Source organism: Chlamydotis macqueenii, chromosome 29 (assembly GCF_036417535.1).
Source record: "Chlamydotis macqueenii isolate bChlMac1 chromosome 29, bChlMac1.mat, whole genome shotgun sequence".
NCBI lineage: Eukaryota > Metazoa > Chordata > Aves > Otidiformes > Otididae > Chlamydotis > Chlamydotis macqueenii.
In genome coordinates, this window is record NC_141584.1 from 1,532,622 (window position 1) to 1,552,116 (window position 19,495).

The 19,495-nt window shown below is 47.3% G+C and overlaps 1 protein-coding gene across 7 annotated transcripts in view; it reads left to right on the forward strand.

The window, feature by feature from the left end:
• The first annotated feature begins 501 nt into the window (after positions 1-501).
• Positions 502-19,495, forward strand: part of DIP2B (DIP2 acetate--CoA ligase B (putative)) — a 67,900-nt gene continuing 48,906 nt past the window's right edge. For 6 of the 7 annotated variants that reach the window (XM_086768771.1, XM_086768772.1, XM_086768774.1 and 3 more), the window contains exon 1: positions 502-703. In XM_086768771.1, coding sequence (XP_086624897.1) covers positions 616-703 — 88 coding nt within the window. In that variant the 5' untranslated portion in view covers positions 502-615. Of the gene's footprint in view, positions 704-2,451; positions 2,469-19,495 lie in introns of those variants that run through there. The other variant, XM_086768775.1, reaches the window with a different exon arrangement.

Below are 19,495 nucleotides of genomic sequence, written 5' to 3' on the forward strand. Positions count from 1 at the left end.
AGACGCAGCCCCGTGCGGGACAGCGGTCCGAGGTCCGTGTAGCCCTGCTCTCCTGCAGCTCTCGCGGGCGCTGGGAAGTTGGAGGTAAACTCTTCGTTTTAGACGGACCCGGCGGAAAATGCCGTTGTGTTTTTGTCGGGGTTTGCAGCCGCAGCCGCAGGGGTTTGGGGGTCGCTGCGGGGGCCCGCGCCTGTTCGATGCCCTTCGCCCCTGCGGGAGAGGGGCGGCCGCCCCTGGGGGCAGCGCGGGGGCTGGTGGTGCCGCGGGGCGGGCTCTGCCCGGCCCGTTCCGGCGGGAGCGCTCGCTACGGCCGCGCCGCTGCGGGCGGTGGGGAAGCGGCTCCGGGCCGGACGGGAGCGGCGCGGGGCGCGGGGCCGAGCCGCTGGGGGGCGCGGGGCCGAGCCGCTGGGGGGCGCGCGGCCGCGGCGAGGCGCGCGGAGCGGCCGGGCGGGCGCGCCGCCCCGTCACGTGACGGTGGCGCCCAGGCTCAGCATGGCGGAGGTGGCGGCCGCTCCCGCTGCGCCCGCGATCCGGAGCCCCCGGCGCTGAGCCGGAGCCGCGCCGAGCCCGCGGCCGGACCTGCCTTCCCCTTCCCCTTCCTTCCTTCTGCCCGCCATGGCCGAGCCGGCGGCCGCGGGCGTCTCCTCGCTGCCCCGCGAGGTCCGCGAGCAGCTGGCCGAGCTGGAGCTGGAGCTCTCCGAAGGTGAGGAGCGCCGGGCCGCGCCGGGACCCCGCCTGCCCTGCCCTGCCCCGCCCTGCCCAGCCCGCGGGGCGCCGGCCCGGCCGCCGCGGCCTCTCGGGGGGCCTCCGTTTGCGGGGGCCGGGGTGGGGGGCGGCAGGAGTCGGGCTTGGCGTGGGTGTGAGGGAGAGGAGGAGGCCCGGGGCGAGGGCCGGGCTGTGCCGGGGGGCTGTGAGGGAGGCTCCGTGCGAGGGGGGCCGGCAGCCCGTGTGAGGGGCTCCGTGTGAGGAGGCCGGGAACGAGCGTGGGCGTGGGGCGGCCCGTGCGCGGCGGGGGCCGGCGGTGCGGGGGCGGGAGGGGCCCCGCCTGCGGTGCGGTGGTGTGTGGGGGAGAGGAGTGCTGGGCGCTTCGTGTGTGCGGGGGCGTCCCCGGCCCGGCCCCGCGGGGCCCCTCGGCCGGTGGGAGGTGACCCCCCCGGAGGGTTTTCCTCCTTTTCTGCGGTGCGTGAGCCCAGGGCGCGGGGGGGCGGGGGGGAGGCGCTGCGGCCGGCCGGCGGCCCCGGGGCGAGGGGCGAGGGGGACTTCGGGCGCATGATGAGGACGTACCCGCTGTTCGTTCCACTTTCTAAATAAGTTCTTTTGCGTAGCCGTGACCGGGACAGAGCATGCGCTTTTTTTTTTTTTTTTTTTGTTTCCTTTTTTTTGCACGGGTTTGTCTTTGTTTCCTAGTGCTTCAAGTGCTGTGCTCAGTACAGCTTCGTTGTAAAGTTCCCTCGTGAAGGCGGAGGGCGAGGGCTGAGGCGGAGGTGAAGGCTGCAGAGCAGGGAGCTCTGTTTTGCATGTCTCTAAATTTTCTGCCTCCATCAGGGGACGGAACTTGATGCCGTAGTCAGCGGCCGCTCAGGAGGGCTTGCTGCGTGGTTGCCGTGATCTCTCTCATGGGATTAAAACTTAAGGAGAATCAAGTTCCAGTGACACCTCTCTTCGCTCTGTCCCAGGACGCGGGGTGCGTCAAGGAGACCTGTTTACTGTTGGGACGGCTAGGAGTGCGTTCACGGAGCTGGGTGCTGTCAGCCCCCCGCCCTGCGTGGGGACGGTGCCAGACGAGGAGGCCGTGGTGCTGCTTTCTTCACACAAACTGCAGTTAAACTTTTAATGTTAGCTGGGGGGGTTGTGTGAGAAGCTTTTCAGATATACTTTCTGTAAACATTTAACTAAAGCGATAACGCAATCTGGTGTTTGGTTTTGGGCACTCCGTGATAACGAAGAATTGAAGAACATTCTCTCATGTTGCTCAAAATGAAATATGAAATGTATTTTAAATTATTTTAAAAGATTTGCTGCATGTTTTAAGCATTTGCTTCTATTTTCTGAAACTTGTTTCTTGTGGTATTGAAAGCCCAGTGTAGTTTGACCCTGAAATGCACAGTACCGCAACCTTAAAAAAAAAAAAAAATCTTTTTGCTACTATGGCTGACTGTGACATCATGTTAATCTCTAACAAGCTTCTCTACTAGCTTGAACTTCAGTGTTATAGGATGGAGTTTTCTGTATTATGTAAGTAATTCTCTGAATATTAAATCCACTGCTCCTTTGTGGCTTTAATACTCAGATTTCTTCATATGTATGTTACGGATTTGTTTGGTCAAATCGCTTTTCCTATCAAAAAGCCACGAGGACAAAGAATTTTGTGTGACTGTGTCCCCAGGCTCTTGGAAACCTATTTCACAGCGTATTGTGGCTGAGATAACTGAGGTCTGACCTGTAGAGGAGCCGAGTGAGCCAGTGAGGTAATGGCGTTGTAGATGAAATACATGAAAAATACGCCCTCGTTTGAGACTTCAGCTTAAAGATTTTAAGGCGTACGTGTGCGTTGTTCAGCAGGTGTGACTCTGGACTGTAAACAATATTCAATAGAGGCATTTTATTAAAAACGGCAGTAGCGCTTCACGTTCAGCAGATTAGTTGTTGCTCAGATAAGAACTCGTGATCCCTTTTTTTCCCACCCCCTTGGTGCAGCTTTATTTGTCTCTAGGCTTGACTGTTTGCTATGTAAATGTTTCTGTAGGGTTTTCTGGGAAAGAACCCCTCACGTTTGGAATAGGAGAGGAGCTGCGCTGGCGGTGGGTTCGTCCCGGAAGCCCGGGGTCCCTGACGGCAGGACCCGGGAGGTTGCTCTCTCCTGATGTACGGTCTTAGGCACCTGAGCGCCGCTTGGAAGCTGGCTTCAGATGCAGGAGACTGCAGGCTGGGAGCGCAAACAACTTGTGTGCTGAACCTCGCAGTGAGTTTTGTGCGGGGCCGCGTTGCCACTCAGCACCACAGCGCAGGGAGTTTGTAACAATGTGAGGGAAATACAGCATTAAAATCTTATCTGACGTTACGCTTGTGAAAGGTGCTGTGTCAGCAAGTAGGATGCAAAGTGGAGCAGGATTAGTTTAATGTATGCTTAAAATAGAAGTCATAGTTTGCAACGATGAGCCATGAGACTTTCTTCAGGAACAATCTGTGCGGACGGAGCAACAGGACTAATTATACCTCTGCCGTCCCTGATCGTTCCGCACGGAGCCGTGTGGTCAGCGTGGCAGCGACTGCAGACCCATCCCTGAGTGCGCTTGAAATGTCTAACAAAGTAGTGGAATGTGCTTCAGGAAACAATAATTGCTTGTTAATCAAAATAATTTATTTATTTATTTATTACTCTTTCATTGTGTGTCTTTTTTGGCCTCAGCAAATGATGTGAGCCTAACCCATTTATTTCAAAGTGTCGATGGTAATTCTGTTGTCTTCTATCGATGTGAAGCACGTTGTAGCCAAATCTTAAACAGCACGCTTGATGGAGACTCCTCGTTGTCATTGACTCTAAGGAAAAATATTAAATAACACTGACGAATTGGGCCGTGGCACTATGTGAAACCTGGAACCTGCTCATTACTCATCTTTTCCTTCTTTTCTCACTTTTGAATTTTTTTCTTTCTAATACTTTTCTTCGTCTGTCAGTAACGCCCACATTATGCATCACTAATGATGGGAAGGGCTGTCTTTGTAGTTGCATCTGCTTCTTTTTAATGAGTAAAAGTGCCAGGGATATTAACTTTAAATGAGACTTTTACTCCATTTTCGTATTTTTCTAAGTACGGGAGCTGGGTTCTGCGCCTTTGGGGTTGGACTGCGGCTGTGTCTGAAGGTGCCTTTGTATCCTGGATGTAGTGCTGTTTCTTAAAGTGTTTGCAGAGTGTGCCGATGAGCTCCCAGAACAAGGTAAGTGTCTGGATTCGTCCCGTAGTCAGCTGAAAATGTTGGTATTAAAGCGCTTCACGCAGCCTGGGGATGTCTGTGTGCTCCTGTACTTCGGGTGAGCTCTTCAGGCAGCTCCTGTGGCGTTAACGTCGCCACAGCTCTGTTAGCAGGGCTGAGACGCTCTGGAGCAGCCCGATTCAAAGGTTCTCACCGAGCACGTTCGCTGGGTTTGTTTTCTACAGTGCATGCGATGAGACCGTTGTACTGCGTGTGGCGAGCGCCGTTCTCTCGGCGCAGTGTAGATGGTGGTGCCACGAGAGCTTTTCCTTTCGGAGCCGGACAGCTGTCTGCCAGGCTGCCGTGTATGGGCCAGCTTGCCTCTGAGGGGGTTAAGTGCTCTCACAAAGGGCTTATTGGGCTGCTGGCTTTTGTTTGACTGTGGTTTCTGTCTTGTCTGACATCGTTCACTGGTGAAGGGACGTTAGTGGAGTGAACTTCTGCTTGTGGCATCTGTGAAAGCGTGAGGTGAGGGCAGGGAGGAACTCCACCTCGCAGTAACGAGGAATTCCCCCGTTGGCAGTTCAGGCCTTGCACGTGATTTCAGTCCCGTCTGGGTTATGTGACAGGGTTGTCATATCATGGCTGCACAGAAGGAGCGGATTTCTGTTTGCTTTCCTAGTTAAACACACATTGGGCTGTCTGGTTTGTCCTTCTGTGTGGGTGTTTCTGTGAACGGCTTCACGCACCTGTGTTTGTTCCTTTTGAAGCCGATTGTTTCTCGCCGAAGAATCGAGGCTCTTTCTGCGGAGGAAAGCTTCGTGTTAGGATTTTCGGAAGCTGAAGGAATAGCAGGGATGGTGGCGTGTGTGGAAAAAGTAGTATCAGCAAAACAGTTGAAACCCAGGACTGAAGGCCAGCCAAGTAGGATAGAACCTTACTGGAAGAAAACATGTTGACTCAAGCAAGTGGGTAGAGTCTTTATTTTGTTTGGCTTGAAAATTTCCTATGAAACCGTGGTATTTTTCTGTTCTTTCAAAAACTGTGCGTTTCGGTTTTCATTCTTTTGATTGCCTGGCACCTATCAAAGTAGGTGAGGATCTTTTTTGTAGATCAAGTAGCTGAAGCACAGAATGTAAATAGATGAGAAAAGTCAAAGGAAGAAATTGTCTGAGCAAGGACTTGCTGTGTGGATTTTGCTGAGTGAGCGAAAGGTTTCACTTCAGTTTCTTCGCTACCGTTCAGAGGGAAACTGTGGCTGTAGCACAGAAAAGGTTGAAGACAAGCTTATGGATATAAGCAGGTCGGATCCGATCGTCTTGTAGCTAGCAGGGCTTACAGGCGGGTTTTGTGCGTTCATGCAGCATCTCATCCCCAAGGCTTGCATTAGGCAAAACTAGTAGTGAGAAAGCTTTTATGTTGCTTCCTCAATTTCCCTGCAGGACTGGCGGCTGGTGGGTACCAAATCTGCTGAGAGATCTGCGCGTGGATTTAGCACGGTCTTTCTGTATGCAGCCAGCAGAGGTACGGTGCTGAGGCAGTGCTGTGAAATACGTACAAAAACCTTCTGGAGCTGTCACAGGGAGCTCTTTAGGCAAATGCAGAGATGATCGTTCCTGCTTTGTTTGGCTTTACAGAGATTCTGATAAGAGCTTTCACTTCAGGTGATATTGTATTTTCTTAAGCCTTACAACCCAGGAAACAGCGATGCAAGCGTGGCGGCGCATGGGTCCCTTGCAATGTCTCTGTCTCGCAGGAAAAGAAAATACAGCTTGAGTCATGATGGAGAGCAGCAAAGTAACAAATCTGTCACCATTGCATCAAACAGAAGGTCCATGGAATGATCACCAATTTCTGCGATGCAGATGGTCAAAGCAGGATGATTTACATGATTAATGGCTTGGGGAGAGAGAGGTAAACGCGAATACTTAAAGAAATACTTTGGCTACTGTGAGTGGGAGTAGATTTTACTGTTGGTACGTGACTGAAGCATGTAAACACGGTGAAGAGAAGGAAGGGTTTTGGAGCATCCAGGCTGGTATAATAAAGAATAACCAGGACAGTTAAAGAATGTGCATATTTTTGTGTTGTCCCTTTTATACTTAGGAAATGAGGAGCGAGTTTGGGGCTATTTTTAAAAGCTGCAGCTCTGACCCTTTGCCTTGGGGAGAGGAGGAAATTAGAGGCTTTAAAGAGAGTCCTCCACCTCCTCCCTGATTGCTTCTCTGAAGCTTTGATAGAGTTAGAACCAGTTTTCCTCAGCTGGTTGGAGGGGACATCTGGTAGCAATGATTTCCAGTTTGTCCTTTATGATTCTTTCTGCTTCCAGGATGGATGGTGTTTGCAGTTTCGGCTGGATACGTTAATCAGACCTGTTAGCCTGACACATCTGCGCTAAAGCCGCATTTGCTGTTCTTTTTGTGGTGTCCTAGATAACTGATCTCCAGTTTTCTATTTTAAATTCTGTAGCATGAAATATTAAGTAGTAAATGTGACGGATGGTAGCATAACTGCATGGAGCCGGGTTGCTGGTCCCTCACACGTGCGTCTGGCTAGGTGATACTTGGGGCTCCATAGGAAAATCCACGTGCGGGGGACCCCTCGTGTTTCTAGTTCGATAGTAACGTTGTGGGAAGGGTGGTGGGTTCCTTCCTGAGTCCCTCTATCTGGTTAGTTTTTGCCGTGCAGCGCTCTGTTCACTGGATTTATCATGTTTATTCAGGGCACGTTTCAGAAGCCAAAGAGTGAACTAATGGTGAGGAGTCCCAGAGGTGCAGGCAGAAGCTGAACAGTATCCTGTTTTCATTTGTTTCAAATACAATGTTCAGACAATTTCTTTATTTTTTTTTTCTTTAAACTATGTGTCTTAAGGTTATAAAAGGCATTTCCTGAATCTCTCAGTGAGTTGCTTGGTTGCTTTTTGGACCTGGATTAATAGAGAGAGGAACTGAAGCATTCTTCTGCTGAGATTGATTCAATCCAAAATTTTTCTTAAAGCTCATGAAGTCAAGGAAGAGTCACCAGGCCAGGATGTCTCATTCTGTTAATTAGAATGAAAGAATCCTAAATTTGCACCATGTGTGAGGAAACAGTGATTTATAGCTAACGGATGCTCTGCAGGCAGCAGCATTCCATCTGCTACATGAATTCTCCCATTGCATTTTGATGAAAAGTCTTGGGAAAAGCTTCACACCTGTATTTCTCATTCTGTTTAATGTTTGCCGGCGCTGGGTTGTTACTCTTGCCTGGATATTTTTTTTTGAGTAAAATAGCTATTTCTATCAGCTTGCATGTTTTTCAAACTTCAGAGAGTTTCTCAAACAGTGCTGAGAATACACACGAGCAGCAGAGGTTCTGTTCATACCAGAGAGCCAGTGTAAGAGTAATCGAACTTTCCTTGCTGTTCTTGTGAGCAAACACCTTTTTTATTATTATTATTATTATTTTTACTTAGTGTAACTTAAGCTGATTAAAAGGAGGGGGGCGGAGCTTGCTTGAAGTTTTAGCACTCCTCTGCCAACATAAACTTTTTCTAATTCTTATTGACTTGAGAATCACTGACGCAAAGGAGGTCTTTCTGGACTCTGAATTCCATGGCGATGGGAGCCCACAGAGCCCAGAGGGCATGCATTAATCCGTTTTGGGAAGCCAGGATGTGAGTTGCTGCCTCAGTGATCAGCGACTGAGCCTCTCGGAATTGTTCCCCAGCAGTCAGGCAACCTGCTTTCACCAGCTCCGTGTCCCTAGGGAGCAAAAGCAACCGGGAGAATTGTATCCCTGCCCGATAAAATTAGGTCTTCTGTAATCTCTCTCAGAACAGCCGGATGGCTAGCTGCCTTGAAAAACATATGTTTTAATGCAGGAATAATGCATTCCATTTCGGATGGCTGTAGCCGTGGGAGCTGGGTGACTGAGTGGATAAAGCACTCCCATTTTGCCTCTGGGATCAGGACTGATGTCAGACATCGGGTCTAAAGTGCAGTGGTGGAAAGGGATTGTTGGGTTGTTTTTCCTGTCTTTCACTCTGAACAGGGATGTTGTTCCTGTACCTTCGTCCTAAAGGAGTTTGAGAACTGAACTGTCCTATTACTGGAAATAAAAATTGCAAAGAAGCGGCGTTAGTGCGTTTATTTCTAGATTTTAGCTCACTCTGCATTAAGAACGCTTATTTAGCAATAGCAACATTGGTGTTCCTTTAATACAGGTTTGTAATCTGTTTATTTGAGAGCAGCATAGGTAACTTGCTGGAGCAGGTTCTCCTTTATCCCTGCCTCTCCTGGAAGAGCTGCCCCGCTCAGAAGGACGGCGCCGCCGCCATTGCAGCCACACTTCTCCTTAGTGCAGACAGAGCCCGCTGCTCTGTTGGGAATTGATCGTCATGTGCTACTTCCAGCTCTTCCTGAGCTGCTGATTTTCATTACAGGAAGCTAAGAATAAGTATTTTCTCACTCATAATTTTCCGTATGAGCCGTTGCGGCGGTCGCCACGAGGATGGGCTGTGGGTGACGGGGAGGGGTGCGAGCTGTGCTGCTAGGAATGGGAAGGAGTCAGCAGAAGACAAGCTGTTTGTGTGGGGCAGGCCGCGGGAGGTTACAGACGTGCTAATGTACAGACAAGATAAGTTGTGACAGGGCATTTGGTTGGCCATAAATTGAAGGATATCATCTAAAGTGGGAGTGATAGAGCAGTTAAAGCACCAGATTGTGAGCTGAAAGATGTGGTTTCAGGTCCTGTCCTTGTGTGTGACTTCGTGACATAGCTGCACAGCCGCCGTTCCAGGAAGGGGAGTCAGATGAGGATGTGTTACAGAAGGTTTTGTGTTGCCTGCTCTCCCACCTGTGCCTCTAGTGCATCAGCTCTTCATTTAGAGTGCTGATTAATCTTTGACGTGAAGAGCCATTTCAATATGGAGCACCCTTTCTGGAAATACTGTCCGTGCTCACGGAGAACAGCCGTGAGCGCGTGTCTGTCAGTGTGGATGTCCTGATAAGACTGTTTTCTTTGCCTGGCTGCGTCTTCGTCATCACCTTTCACTGTAATTACCACGGTGGAAGCTTTGTGTGCTTCTCTGGAAACAGTGATCACATAGATAAGCTGAGCAGCCAAAGGCAGCCCTGAGGAGGGGAAAGGGGCTTTGGAGTTTTCTGCTTACTTTCTAGAAAGAGGTGTGAGCAAAGCTAACAGGCAGTTGTAAAAGATCACTCTGCCTGTCTGTCGGGAAGGAAGGATGTATAGCATCGCAGCGGCCGACGTTCCTGCTCAGTGCGCGTTGTCACTGTGGTAAGGAGAAGGAGAGTACTCCGAGGAGCGGGGAAATGACGTGGCAAATTCCAGCCTGAGGTTACTCGCCCTGCGATGGAGAGCAGAGTCAGGTGATCGGAGCGGGAGATAAAAGGTTCTTGATCCGCAGACGTTCTCATAGAGGAATAAACAGATCTACAGCTTATTAAACTATGCTTTGGTTTTTTTTTTTCCTTAATTGAATATAAACGGAAAATGTCTATTGAAGGTGTTCCATTTCTGGCACTGAAGAAAAGATCGTTACGTGTCCCGTGGGGCGGTTCTAGCAAGGTGCTGATGGCATTCGGTTGGACACGTGCAGAGCTTTTGCAGTGCTGTTTGTGTATGTGAAAGGAGAAGGGTGTTGCTGGTAAGCTCGCTTCAGATGTGTCCTTCCCGTGTCTCTGAGCTGGAGAAAATAACGTATATTCCTATGGCGTGTCCTCGAGAACCTCAGCCCTGGTTTCGTAACAGAGCCTTTGGCAGCAGCGTTGGCTCAGGACACTCTCACCTCTTAGCGCTTCTCTCGTTTCCGCCGTGGAGAGCACGGATGCCTCTCTGCGTTTTGTAAAGCTGCAAACTTTGGCGAACTGGAGAAGGCAACTGATTAAACTTTTAGGAATGTTCGCTTTGTTTCCTAAAGAAATACTGAACCATTTACTTCATTGCATGAGCAGTTAAAGCATTTGTAGGTAACCACATTTACAAATTATTTTTATACAGTTTTTTTTAAGCTTTTGGGACGATCTTGGAAAAAATACTGGGCAACACAAGGCTGAAGCATATCTTTTTGAGACTGAGCCCTGGGTTTATTCTTAGAGCAGAAACTTTAAGTGATCCCTTGTGGATTTAAAAAAAGAACAATTCTTATTGTAATTGGGATGAAAACCTCTATACTTGCGCGGTTTTGGATTGGAAGTTGCTGCAGTGAAAAGGGGGAAGCATTGTTATTTTCGGTTCACGGGCAGGAAGCTGAGATGCACAGAGGTGAAGCGAGTTGTTCAGTCACACAAACCAACAGCAGAGCCAGGCGGAGCTGAGGTCTTCTTGCCCCTCAGCCCTCTGCTCCGTAGATGAGGGTGCGTTATCACTAACAAAGGGAGAGACTTTGAAATACGCAATCCGATAGCTGGTAAAAGGATTTCTGTTCAGCATGACGAGAGTTTGCGTGTTCTTCTGCATGTTCTACGTGGTCAGGTAATCTCATGTTTAGCTGGTGATAGTAAGTTTTGGTTGAACACAATATAAGCCAACTATATTTGTGGAATTTCTCCTCTCTGCTTTAAATTCTCAAGTCCTTATTGAAAATATTTAAAATATTTTACAAGTCCTATGATGCAGAAAGGATTCGATTATTTAGTCCCAAAGAGGGAGAATCATGGATGAAGACAAAGCAAATGAGTCAGTTATAAATAATCCTATTATGTCTTGGCTGCAGCCACACCTAGAAACCTTGAACAAACATTGCAGTTCTGTTTAGTTATTCCTATGTTTGATACACTTTACTTGTTAAGTCCTGTTTTTAAATTGCAGCATGTAAAAATTGTGTAGGGCTAGTCACCATTCGTGTTAAACTGTTAGGAACGTCATCTTTGTGATTTTGACCAGAGACACGGATGCCTGTGCTAGAGCATAGTTGATTTGCTCTCATATTTCCCCCAGATCAGAAAAACACAGGACCTTCAAGTTGGTGTTGCCTTGGAAGGCTTTCAAGGCAATTCTTTTTTGCAGTAGGCCTTCAAAAATTGTCTGGCTAGAGCAGCAAACAGGAAAATGTAATCACGTGTATCAAACGTTGTTCGTTGTACAAAGCTTTGGTAAAATGCTTTTAGTAGTCTCTGGTTGTAGCATGCAAGCCGTAAAGAAAAGCATTTGAATCTAGCAAAATCGTACTTGATGTTGAATATTGTCATGTGTCTTACTAGGTAATTACTCACCTGATGGCATGTGTCTTTTCTTCCCTCTTTCACGGTGGCTAAGCTGACTTTTTATCAATCTGGAAGAAGCCATTTTTCAGATGAGACTTTTCTGAACAGAGGTGAGGGTTTGGTTTTTGATTCTTGTCCAAACACGTACCATTTGCTTTGCATTGTTCTTCTGTACTGACTGCTCTCCTTTGGGCTTTGTATGTGGCCTGTGAAACTTTCCTTTTTTTTTCATATTCTAGAGATTTAAATGGATTCAGCAAAGCAACCACAGAGAGGGGCACGACGTAAGGTGGATGATGATGATGGCAAAGTTCTCCGTGCTGTGCAGGATGCCAGAACTTGGCCTCTTCTCTTAGGAAAGGATTATCACTTATGTTCTCTTGTTTAAAAATACAGAATACCTTCCTGTGAACAGTAAAATGGTGTGAAAGACACAGACATGTAGTGCGGCACTGCAGGCACGCTCCTCTTCCAGCAGAGTCAGAACTATTTGGGCAGAAGGATAAAAGGAAATATTTGGCATGGAGAACTGGGGAAGGAGTAAATAGTCTTCTGTTAGAGCTGAGGTTGGCTTCAGGTTATGAAAGATGGGGCGATGGTGCCGCTTAGAGCGTTTTTGCTGCTTTCTGTTGCTCTTGCCATGCGAAGTGACAACCTCGATTGTGCTGATACGGCTGGCCGCGGGGCTGGCTTGGGATCGGGACTGAGGAGCTAACAGGCCTAAAAACACAAACAGCGTTGCTGCTGAATACTTGACACCACGAGAGGATAGCTGCAGAGTAGTCCAGGAAAGGAGGACTGAAAGGAGCTAGTGAAGTGGAGAGATCTGGGAGATGTAAGACTTGGGGTTTTTCTGTAATTCTGCTGTCAGGAAAAGCTATTTAAGAATATCTTAGCTTTTCGGTGGGTGAAACGTGACAAAAAGTCTCCAAGAGTTATTGTCCCATTGCAGTAAGCTAGCAGTTGTTGGATTGTTTCCATGTTTTAAAGGGATTGTTTGAAGCTGTTTCACGGATTCCTAGTTGAAAGGTAGATTTCTGCTCCTTCAGCACATTCTGCCCCGAGCAGTTGCAGCCAGCATCTCTCTTCTTAACTCACTAAACCAGTTGATGTTGGAGCTTTGAACATCCTGTCTGCTGTTTAAGTGTTACATACTGTTAGATACGTAAATGAAAAAGACTGTGCTGGTTGTTCCAGGGAGTTCCCTCGCGGAGGGGAAAAGCTGACTTGGGTTTCCTGTGATATCCTTTACCTCTGATTGTGCGGGGTGCGAATTCAAAGCCGCCCCGCGTTATCTATGGATGGAGGCACATGTGAAAAGGAAGAAGTCAGCGAGGCTAGGGCAGCTTGCCAATTGCTCAAAGCCTTTGTTAGAGACGAAAGGAAACCTGCGCCCATTTAGGCACTAGTGCAGCCCCAGGGGCTTTCTTGGCCTCGCATGGAAAGAAGATGAAGGCAGCCGCATGGAAATGATTGCACACTTTTGCATGTCAGTCCGCATTAGCTCTTTAGGCCCTGGTTGTTGTGTTTGGATGCTAAGATCTTGTGCTTAATTCTCAGAATTCTCATCCTGTGGGTCTGTCAGTGTAGCACTTAGCCCATCTGTTGAAACTAAACCGTGAGGAAAGTGTCTTCTGTGCAAGAACGCTTGCAAAACCGGTCTCTTACCGAACTGCTCAGAGCCCATACGTGACTTCGCCCTGATCACAGGGAAGGAGATGTCTCCAGCGGTCAGGCTCTGCCGCGTTACCTCTGGGGAAGGTGTCTGCCTCTGTGCTGACTGGTTTCTCCCTGTGACAAATTTCTCATCCACAGCTTGCTGCATGCTGAAATAAAAAGGAGGGACAAACTCGAGTGTGAAAGTAAAGGTCAGTTTTAAACCAGAGCAACCAAGTACATTAGCCATGGACACGCTTTCTCTCTCAAATCTGTGCTGGTGTGCCGTTTCCCTTTTGACAAGAAGAGTTTGGAGTGGCTTATAGCCGTGCTGCCAGTCCCACCAGGACGGCTCAGTACAGTACCGTCTCGTTGAGTGGTTGACTCGGTTCTGGGCTAGGGTTTTTGTTTTGTTTTGTTTTAGAGCTTTTAACATGAAATATTCAATCATGTCTGTGCATGGCACGAGTGATACGGGTATCATGCTTTGGAGAACTGTAGTGTCAGGTTGTGAGCACATCCTGGGTTTGTGGTGTCTGTGTGTTTTCATGGAGATGGCTGCTACCTGAGTGTGACTTCAGGGTTTCAGGAGACATTTTGCCGTGTCTTCCTGCAGCAGCATTAGCTAGGGCTTAGAGGGAACATCTCTCCAGAGTTTCTTGAATGGACTCTGAGGTACTACAGCCTACAAGGTGTTTTTCGTGGTCGCTCCCAATTGGCAGGAGCAAATCCAACTGAAAAGGCAGGTCAGCGTTGTATTTGGTAGGAAAAAACTAAGCTGGACTATCCCAAGAAGTTTATTTTGTTTCTGTATTTTTTGTACAGTACTGTGTTGCGTTTCTAGAATCCCCAGTGCTTAAGAAGAAATGATCCTGTTGTACGAGGGATACTGAAGAGAAGCGGTTGCTTTGTTTCCCAAACATCATTGTTTCTCGTAACAGACTATTGCACGGCACGGCACGGGTTGTACTTACATGAAACGTACGGAGTCGGCAGGCAAGTCTTACTGAACAAACTGGAGGGCAGCAATCCAAACCGATGCCTGTTGTCTACAGTCCTCCTCTTTCAGAGTTTTTGCTTAACCGCAAGCTTTCTATTTGGACTTTAATTCTTTCGTTTCTCTTTCTTGGCAGAATATCTTCTCTTAAATTGTTGTTGTCAGCGCGCCCTTAGCCCTTCCTGCTCCCCCCCAGCCCCCTAAATTGTGTAGTTCTGTCTGTTGTGCTTCAGCTTGCTGTAAAAAGGCCATTATGTCTGTAGTTGAAAGCAAAGCTTGCTGTGAATATAATATTTTATCAAAAAGATACTTGTATCTTCCTGTTAATATTACTACATTGACACAGTATTATAAACGTTTCAGTGCTCTTTGGAATGGTTGGTATCTGGTGATTATGGCTCCGTTAGGCACAGTGACAGATGGTTAATGCACAAGAACTTTTTATGTTGTCATTGAAATGAAAGGGGATGTTAAATTCTCATCTCTTCGTGGTGGGACCGGGGAAGTTAGCAGGTGATATGGTAGAGAATCTCACACTAACGTCAGATCGTGCGACCGAGGAGGAGGTAAGCTAATATCTGGAATGGTGCGGAATAGACTGGAGAGGGCTGGTGAATCACGCTGGAGCAAGGCAGCAGAGAGCACCGGTACTGGAACGGTTTGTAAGCCAGTGGAGCAAGACTACAGTTGGGATGATCTTCAGGTGCGTGGACCACAGTATTGTGCAGGATTTACGGGTTTTGGAAGAGGTAGGACTTCTGCAGATACTGCGGTAGAGGGAGAGGTGGGAAGTCCCTGCCTTCTTTGCTGGCCGGAGTAGGGGTGGAATTAGGCCATGGACAACAGGTAGCTTTGCCAGGGTCATACTGGGCAGCTGAAGCAGCAGCTTTGCCAAACATCTGCTGTTGCCCTATGCACCTGCCTACATTTGGGGCTTCCGTCATGTTTCTTTTCAACAGGCAAAATGTGGAATTGGAGACCTTTGTCCCTACAAATGGCTCCGAGATGGGTCCAATTTAACACCCTCTGCAGTTCTTAGCTTCCTTTTTCAGATGATGCTTTTTTAAAATATTTTCTTGGGTTTTTTGTTTGCTGGTTTGGATTTTTTTCTGGACATTTCGGAGTTGTATATTCTTAAATTTTGCTCTACCCGTGCCTAGAGAGAAATTAGCTAGCACTTCAGGATTTTTTCCTGCGAGAACCAGAGAGTTCAAATCTTGGGCTTCTGTTTTAGATGAGTGAGTTGGAGGACAGGCTAGTACTAATAGAATTAAGTGCTAAGGGGAAATAAAGCAATAAAGATTAGTTTGTTATTTAAAGTAAGTCTGCTTACACCTTTGAGGGAGTTTGGCTATTGGTAAAAGAAACTGTCGGGTCACCTTTGCTGTAAATTTATTGCAGACCGAAAAATTAAAATATGATCTCATTCTCATTAAAATTAAGTAATTGATGATGTCATTCAATTAAAAGATTTTTGGGGAGCTTTTAGCAAGTCATTCCAAGTTGCTATTAAGACCTGACCAACCAAGCATCCTTAAATTGGAGGGAAGGAGGGATAGTTCTCTAGGAAACGGGAAGACACCTGGCTAACAACCCCAGCCAACCCTCAGCTGCTGTAAGGGTACCGGTGTGCTTTTCCTTCTTGGAGTCCTCTGCCACGAGCTTAGCTGGAGTCAGAGCACCGTTCTGAAGCTGAATTTATTCCTTGAATATATGTGCGTGTCTCTCCAGGTGCCTAGCTGGAGGAGGAGAGTTCTGAATATGCATGAGCATCAGAAGTGGGGCTTTGAAGGGAGCAATTCTAACTTTATCGTCAGCACAAGTTTTTCTCATCGCGCTACACGTAACTGTAAGGCCAGCGCGGTATCGATAACCTTTTGTCTCCACTTTCGTTAGCTGGCATTATAACAATTAACTGTCGTTACTAGTTTACTGTGAATACATTTTCCTGCTTGTTGCTTTTTCAGACAGCTTGCAGTTCCCAGCCTGTACAGCTGTATCTTAGGATTTTTTTTTTTTTTTCTGTTCTATTCATAATTCCATCCAGGCATCACTGTTTGCAAGAAATCTTTCATCTCTAGCTCTGGGCTATGCAGAACCGGACTGGCAAAGGAGTTGTGTTTTTGTGCTGGCTTCATAATTTTCAGAATATTAATATTTAATTTAGGCTTTTTAAAGCTTTTAGCAGATTTGTCAGGCTGTCTTCCCTATGGTAGTGTATGTGAGGACAACTTGAGAGAGCATTTTGATTAATTTACAATATGGAAAGTGGTTTTATTTATTTTGATTTATGACTGGAATATTTTTAAGAAGCTTATGGTGTTCTGTAAGTAACTCTGCCACAAACTTAACTATTAAACAGATCCAGCAGTTTTTCCTTTTCTCTAGCCGGAGTCCAGCCAAGCAAATACTGTATCGCACCCAAGTAACGCCACTTCTTGCCCATAAAGACCAATCTGTATTGTCACTCTCCAGTGAAAATAATGGGCGCCATCGGCTGTGCTGTGTGGGGAGCAGCAGGTTTCCAGTGAACCCTCGGTGGCGTGTGCCCCGCCGCTGCTCACTGCGCTTCGTACAGAGCGAGACGCCGACGCTGAACTCCTGAATCGCAAAGGGGTTTTGCCACGACGGAAATCGTTCTGTTCTCAACTCCAGCCCTGTGGTGCTTCCATGCAAGCAAGCAGTGCCAACTAATGTTCTGGTGACAAAATGTTGAGCTTTCACTTGGTTCGGGCTGCAGTGTGGTTGTTGGCATTGCTGTTATGTGTTTAGAAGTTTATATAAATGATAGTTCATAATTTTGGAGCCATTTTTGTGACAAAATTGATCTTCGAGAAATTGCGGCTTCTTAGCACAAATAAGCCATGAAATTGTTACTAGAAATAAAGTTTCTTCTACTCCAAATTCAGGGTACTTTGTTCAAGTGAAGAGCGCAGGACACGGGGGCAGCTCTGGTGCAGGTAGGTTGCCCTTCAGTGCATGGGATAATTTGGCTGAAAAATGTTTGAAACCAGTTTAGAGATTGTTTTTTCCACTCTGACTGTGCAGCTGCCTTCTGTACACAAGCTCGTGGATGTTTTGCGTTGTGCTCACGGAGTTCTTGACGAGGCCTGAGCAGGAGTTCGTGCTCTGCGGCTGATGGCCCTCTGAGCCGCCACCGAGTCCCACTTTGAGCCTCCCGAAACCGGGTGCTGGTGATTCGAGATGGACACAACAAAGGGGAAGTGCCAGCGGCATCCTGGCCTCTGGCAAAGGCCTTTTCTGTTTACCAGTTAATGTTTCTTTCCAGTCGGCTAGTGTTTGCTGGGTCAGTCAATCTGTTGTTTAAAATAATCTGTTTACAGCTAACTCTGCTTTTTGATACTTTAATGCTGGATTTACCAACAGGAGTCTTTCATGGACTTGCTGAAAGCCGTGTTGTTTCTAGAGGAACGTGTTTATTTTTCCTCCCTGTTTATTATAAATAAACCACAATGCGTTTGTTTCCATTGTATTGCAAGTGTCTGGCCTTCGTGGGAACAGTGCAGAAGCATCAAAATCAAACAGAACAATTTGGAAAGTAATTGTATTTAGGTGTTTGCTTATCCAGCAAGGCAGTGTTTGCTTGCTGTTCCGATATGCCGGGTGCCAGATGTAAAACTTGCTCCCTTTTTCATTCCTGTTCAGCTCTGTGTGTCGTCAGAGGGCTGACTCATTATATCACAAGTGTCGTACGCGTTGTGCTAGGGCCAGTCCCTGCTCTGCAGTCCTCTAACGCGGAGACAGTGGTGTTGGAAGCTGTCCAATCTGTTCTTCACGAGGCTTCTGTCAGTGAGATTATTGGGCTTTAATCTGTCTCATGGTGATAGCTTTGCTTTTCCAGAACGGAGCTGGTTTTGTGTGCAGATCAGACCACGCCGGAACCGGTGGTTGGCCCGTGGGAGGACGCCGGCTGCGATGGAAGAGCTTGCCTTTCAGAGAGCAGTGAGGGCGGTCGGAGTTCTGAGCAGTTCAGATTGCTAAAGCCGCTGTTCAGAAATGCCGGCCTAGGTAGAGCAGGGCTAGGGAGGAATTCTGATGAGATGTTTTTCAGCCTCTCTATCTAGACTGCTGCGGAGATGGTAGTTACTGCGCAAACGAAGCAGCAATTGTCCAAAGCTTTGTGTCATCCTCTATTTTTTTTTATTGAGAGCCTCAATTCCCCACTCACTGAGCATTTCAAGCAAGGTGTTTTGGAGTAATTTGTTGTGATTACTCTACTGTTATCTTCTGCTTTATTTTTCACTAATGAAAAATTAACAAGATAGAAATGTTCTCATGTTGAGTTTGATTATGTGAATGTTTGGCAAGAGAATGTGATCTCAGAAGCAACTTTTTAACAAGGTTGCAGTGACAATTTTGTAATAAACGCACAGTATTTTGTAAGCATGCTGTATTGTAAATAATTCCTGAATTAATTTGCTGTCAAAGACGAGTTTTCAAACTAAGTCACATCTGTAACTGCAAGACCTTTTTTTGTAAGCTCTTTTGTTCATTTTGTTTGCGTTTTCTTTTCTGTCAAGTTGCTGACGATGTGCTCTTAAATAATGCTGCTGATTTCTCCATACTTCCTTCCCTCTACAAGCAAGACATCTGAGAATTCAGTTTATTTAAATTAGAAAATGAGATACTGCACCCTTAAAGACGCCAAAGTAGGAAAGTAAGTAGTAGTTGTGGTTTTGGAGATCTTGTTGAAGAAGATCTTTCCTACTTTTAAGCCTGTTTGTTTAGGTTCAAGGTCACCGGTGCCAATGTAGAAATATTTGTCCTCACAGGTTTGTGAAAATATGACAGTGGTGATGTACTCTGATACAAGGCAAGAAAAATCCACGTATTAGGGTCTCGCCGTTTTGGAATGACTGGAGTATCTGTCTGATATTGCAATATCGTGCGTAACAAAGCCAGCAAATTGAGACTGACCGTTCCTTCTCTTTATGATAATGGCATGTTTTTTCTACTTAAAGGCAGACAGAGCGAGGGTCGCTTTGTACCAGAAATTGAACGTCATTCTCTTTGAAGAGCTGTTATTGTGCAGAATTAGGGATGGATGTCCTGGGAGGAGGTGTGTTTTTTCCATTGAAGCAGCTTTGTGGTGGACTGGCAAAATGCAGCGGGGCTGTTGAGCTGTGCTGGGAGGGTTCTTGTGCTTGCTGCTGTAGTACGTTTTGCCCATTATTCTGATCTTCCACGCAGCTTAAAGGCTTTCACGTAAGAAGGATCTTGCCACATCCTGCTACCCAGCCTCCGAACAAAGTGCTTCTGAAGCAGACGTCGACTCTGCTTTAGCGTGCTGAAAGAGCCCGGCACAGAAGTCATTCCCTGCGTGGTCTTTCTTGTGAAGAGCATTGCAGCTGACAGAATAATGGCTTTTCTTAGGCTTGCTGGTGACATGCCAACATGGTTTCCTTAGCAGTGAAATTCCTCAAGAAGCCATGGTTGCTGATGTAAACATAACTGAAAGCTTAACACTGCCCATACTGAGCCCAGGGCCTGAAATCTGCCTCTTGTGCCGTGCTGTACAGTGCGTTTTTATTCTGCTCTTTCTATTTAAATCTGGTTTGCCAAGCTTGTAACCAACTTGAATGGGTCGTACTCTTCAATCCAGAAAAGATGGCCTGGTCTCTGTGCAGAGGAGCCTGTGCGGACTCCTGGGCTTGCACGCAAGGATCGCTCCTTGGGGCGGCCTCCCATCGACCCGAAT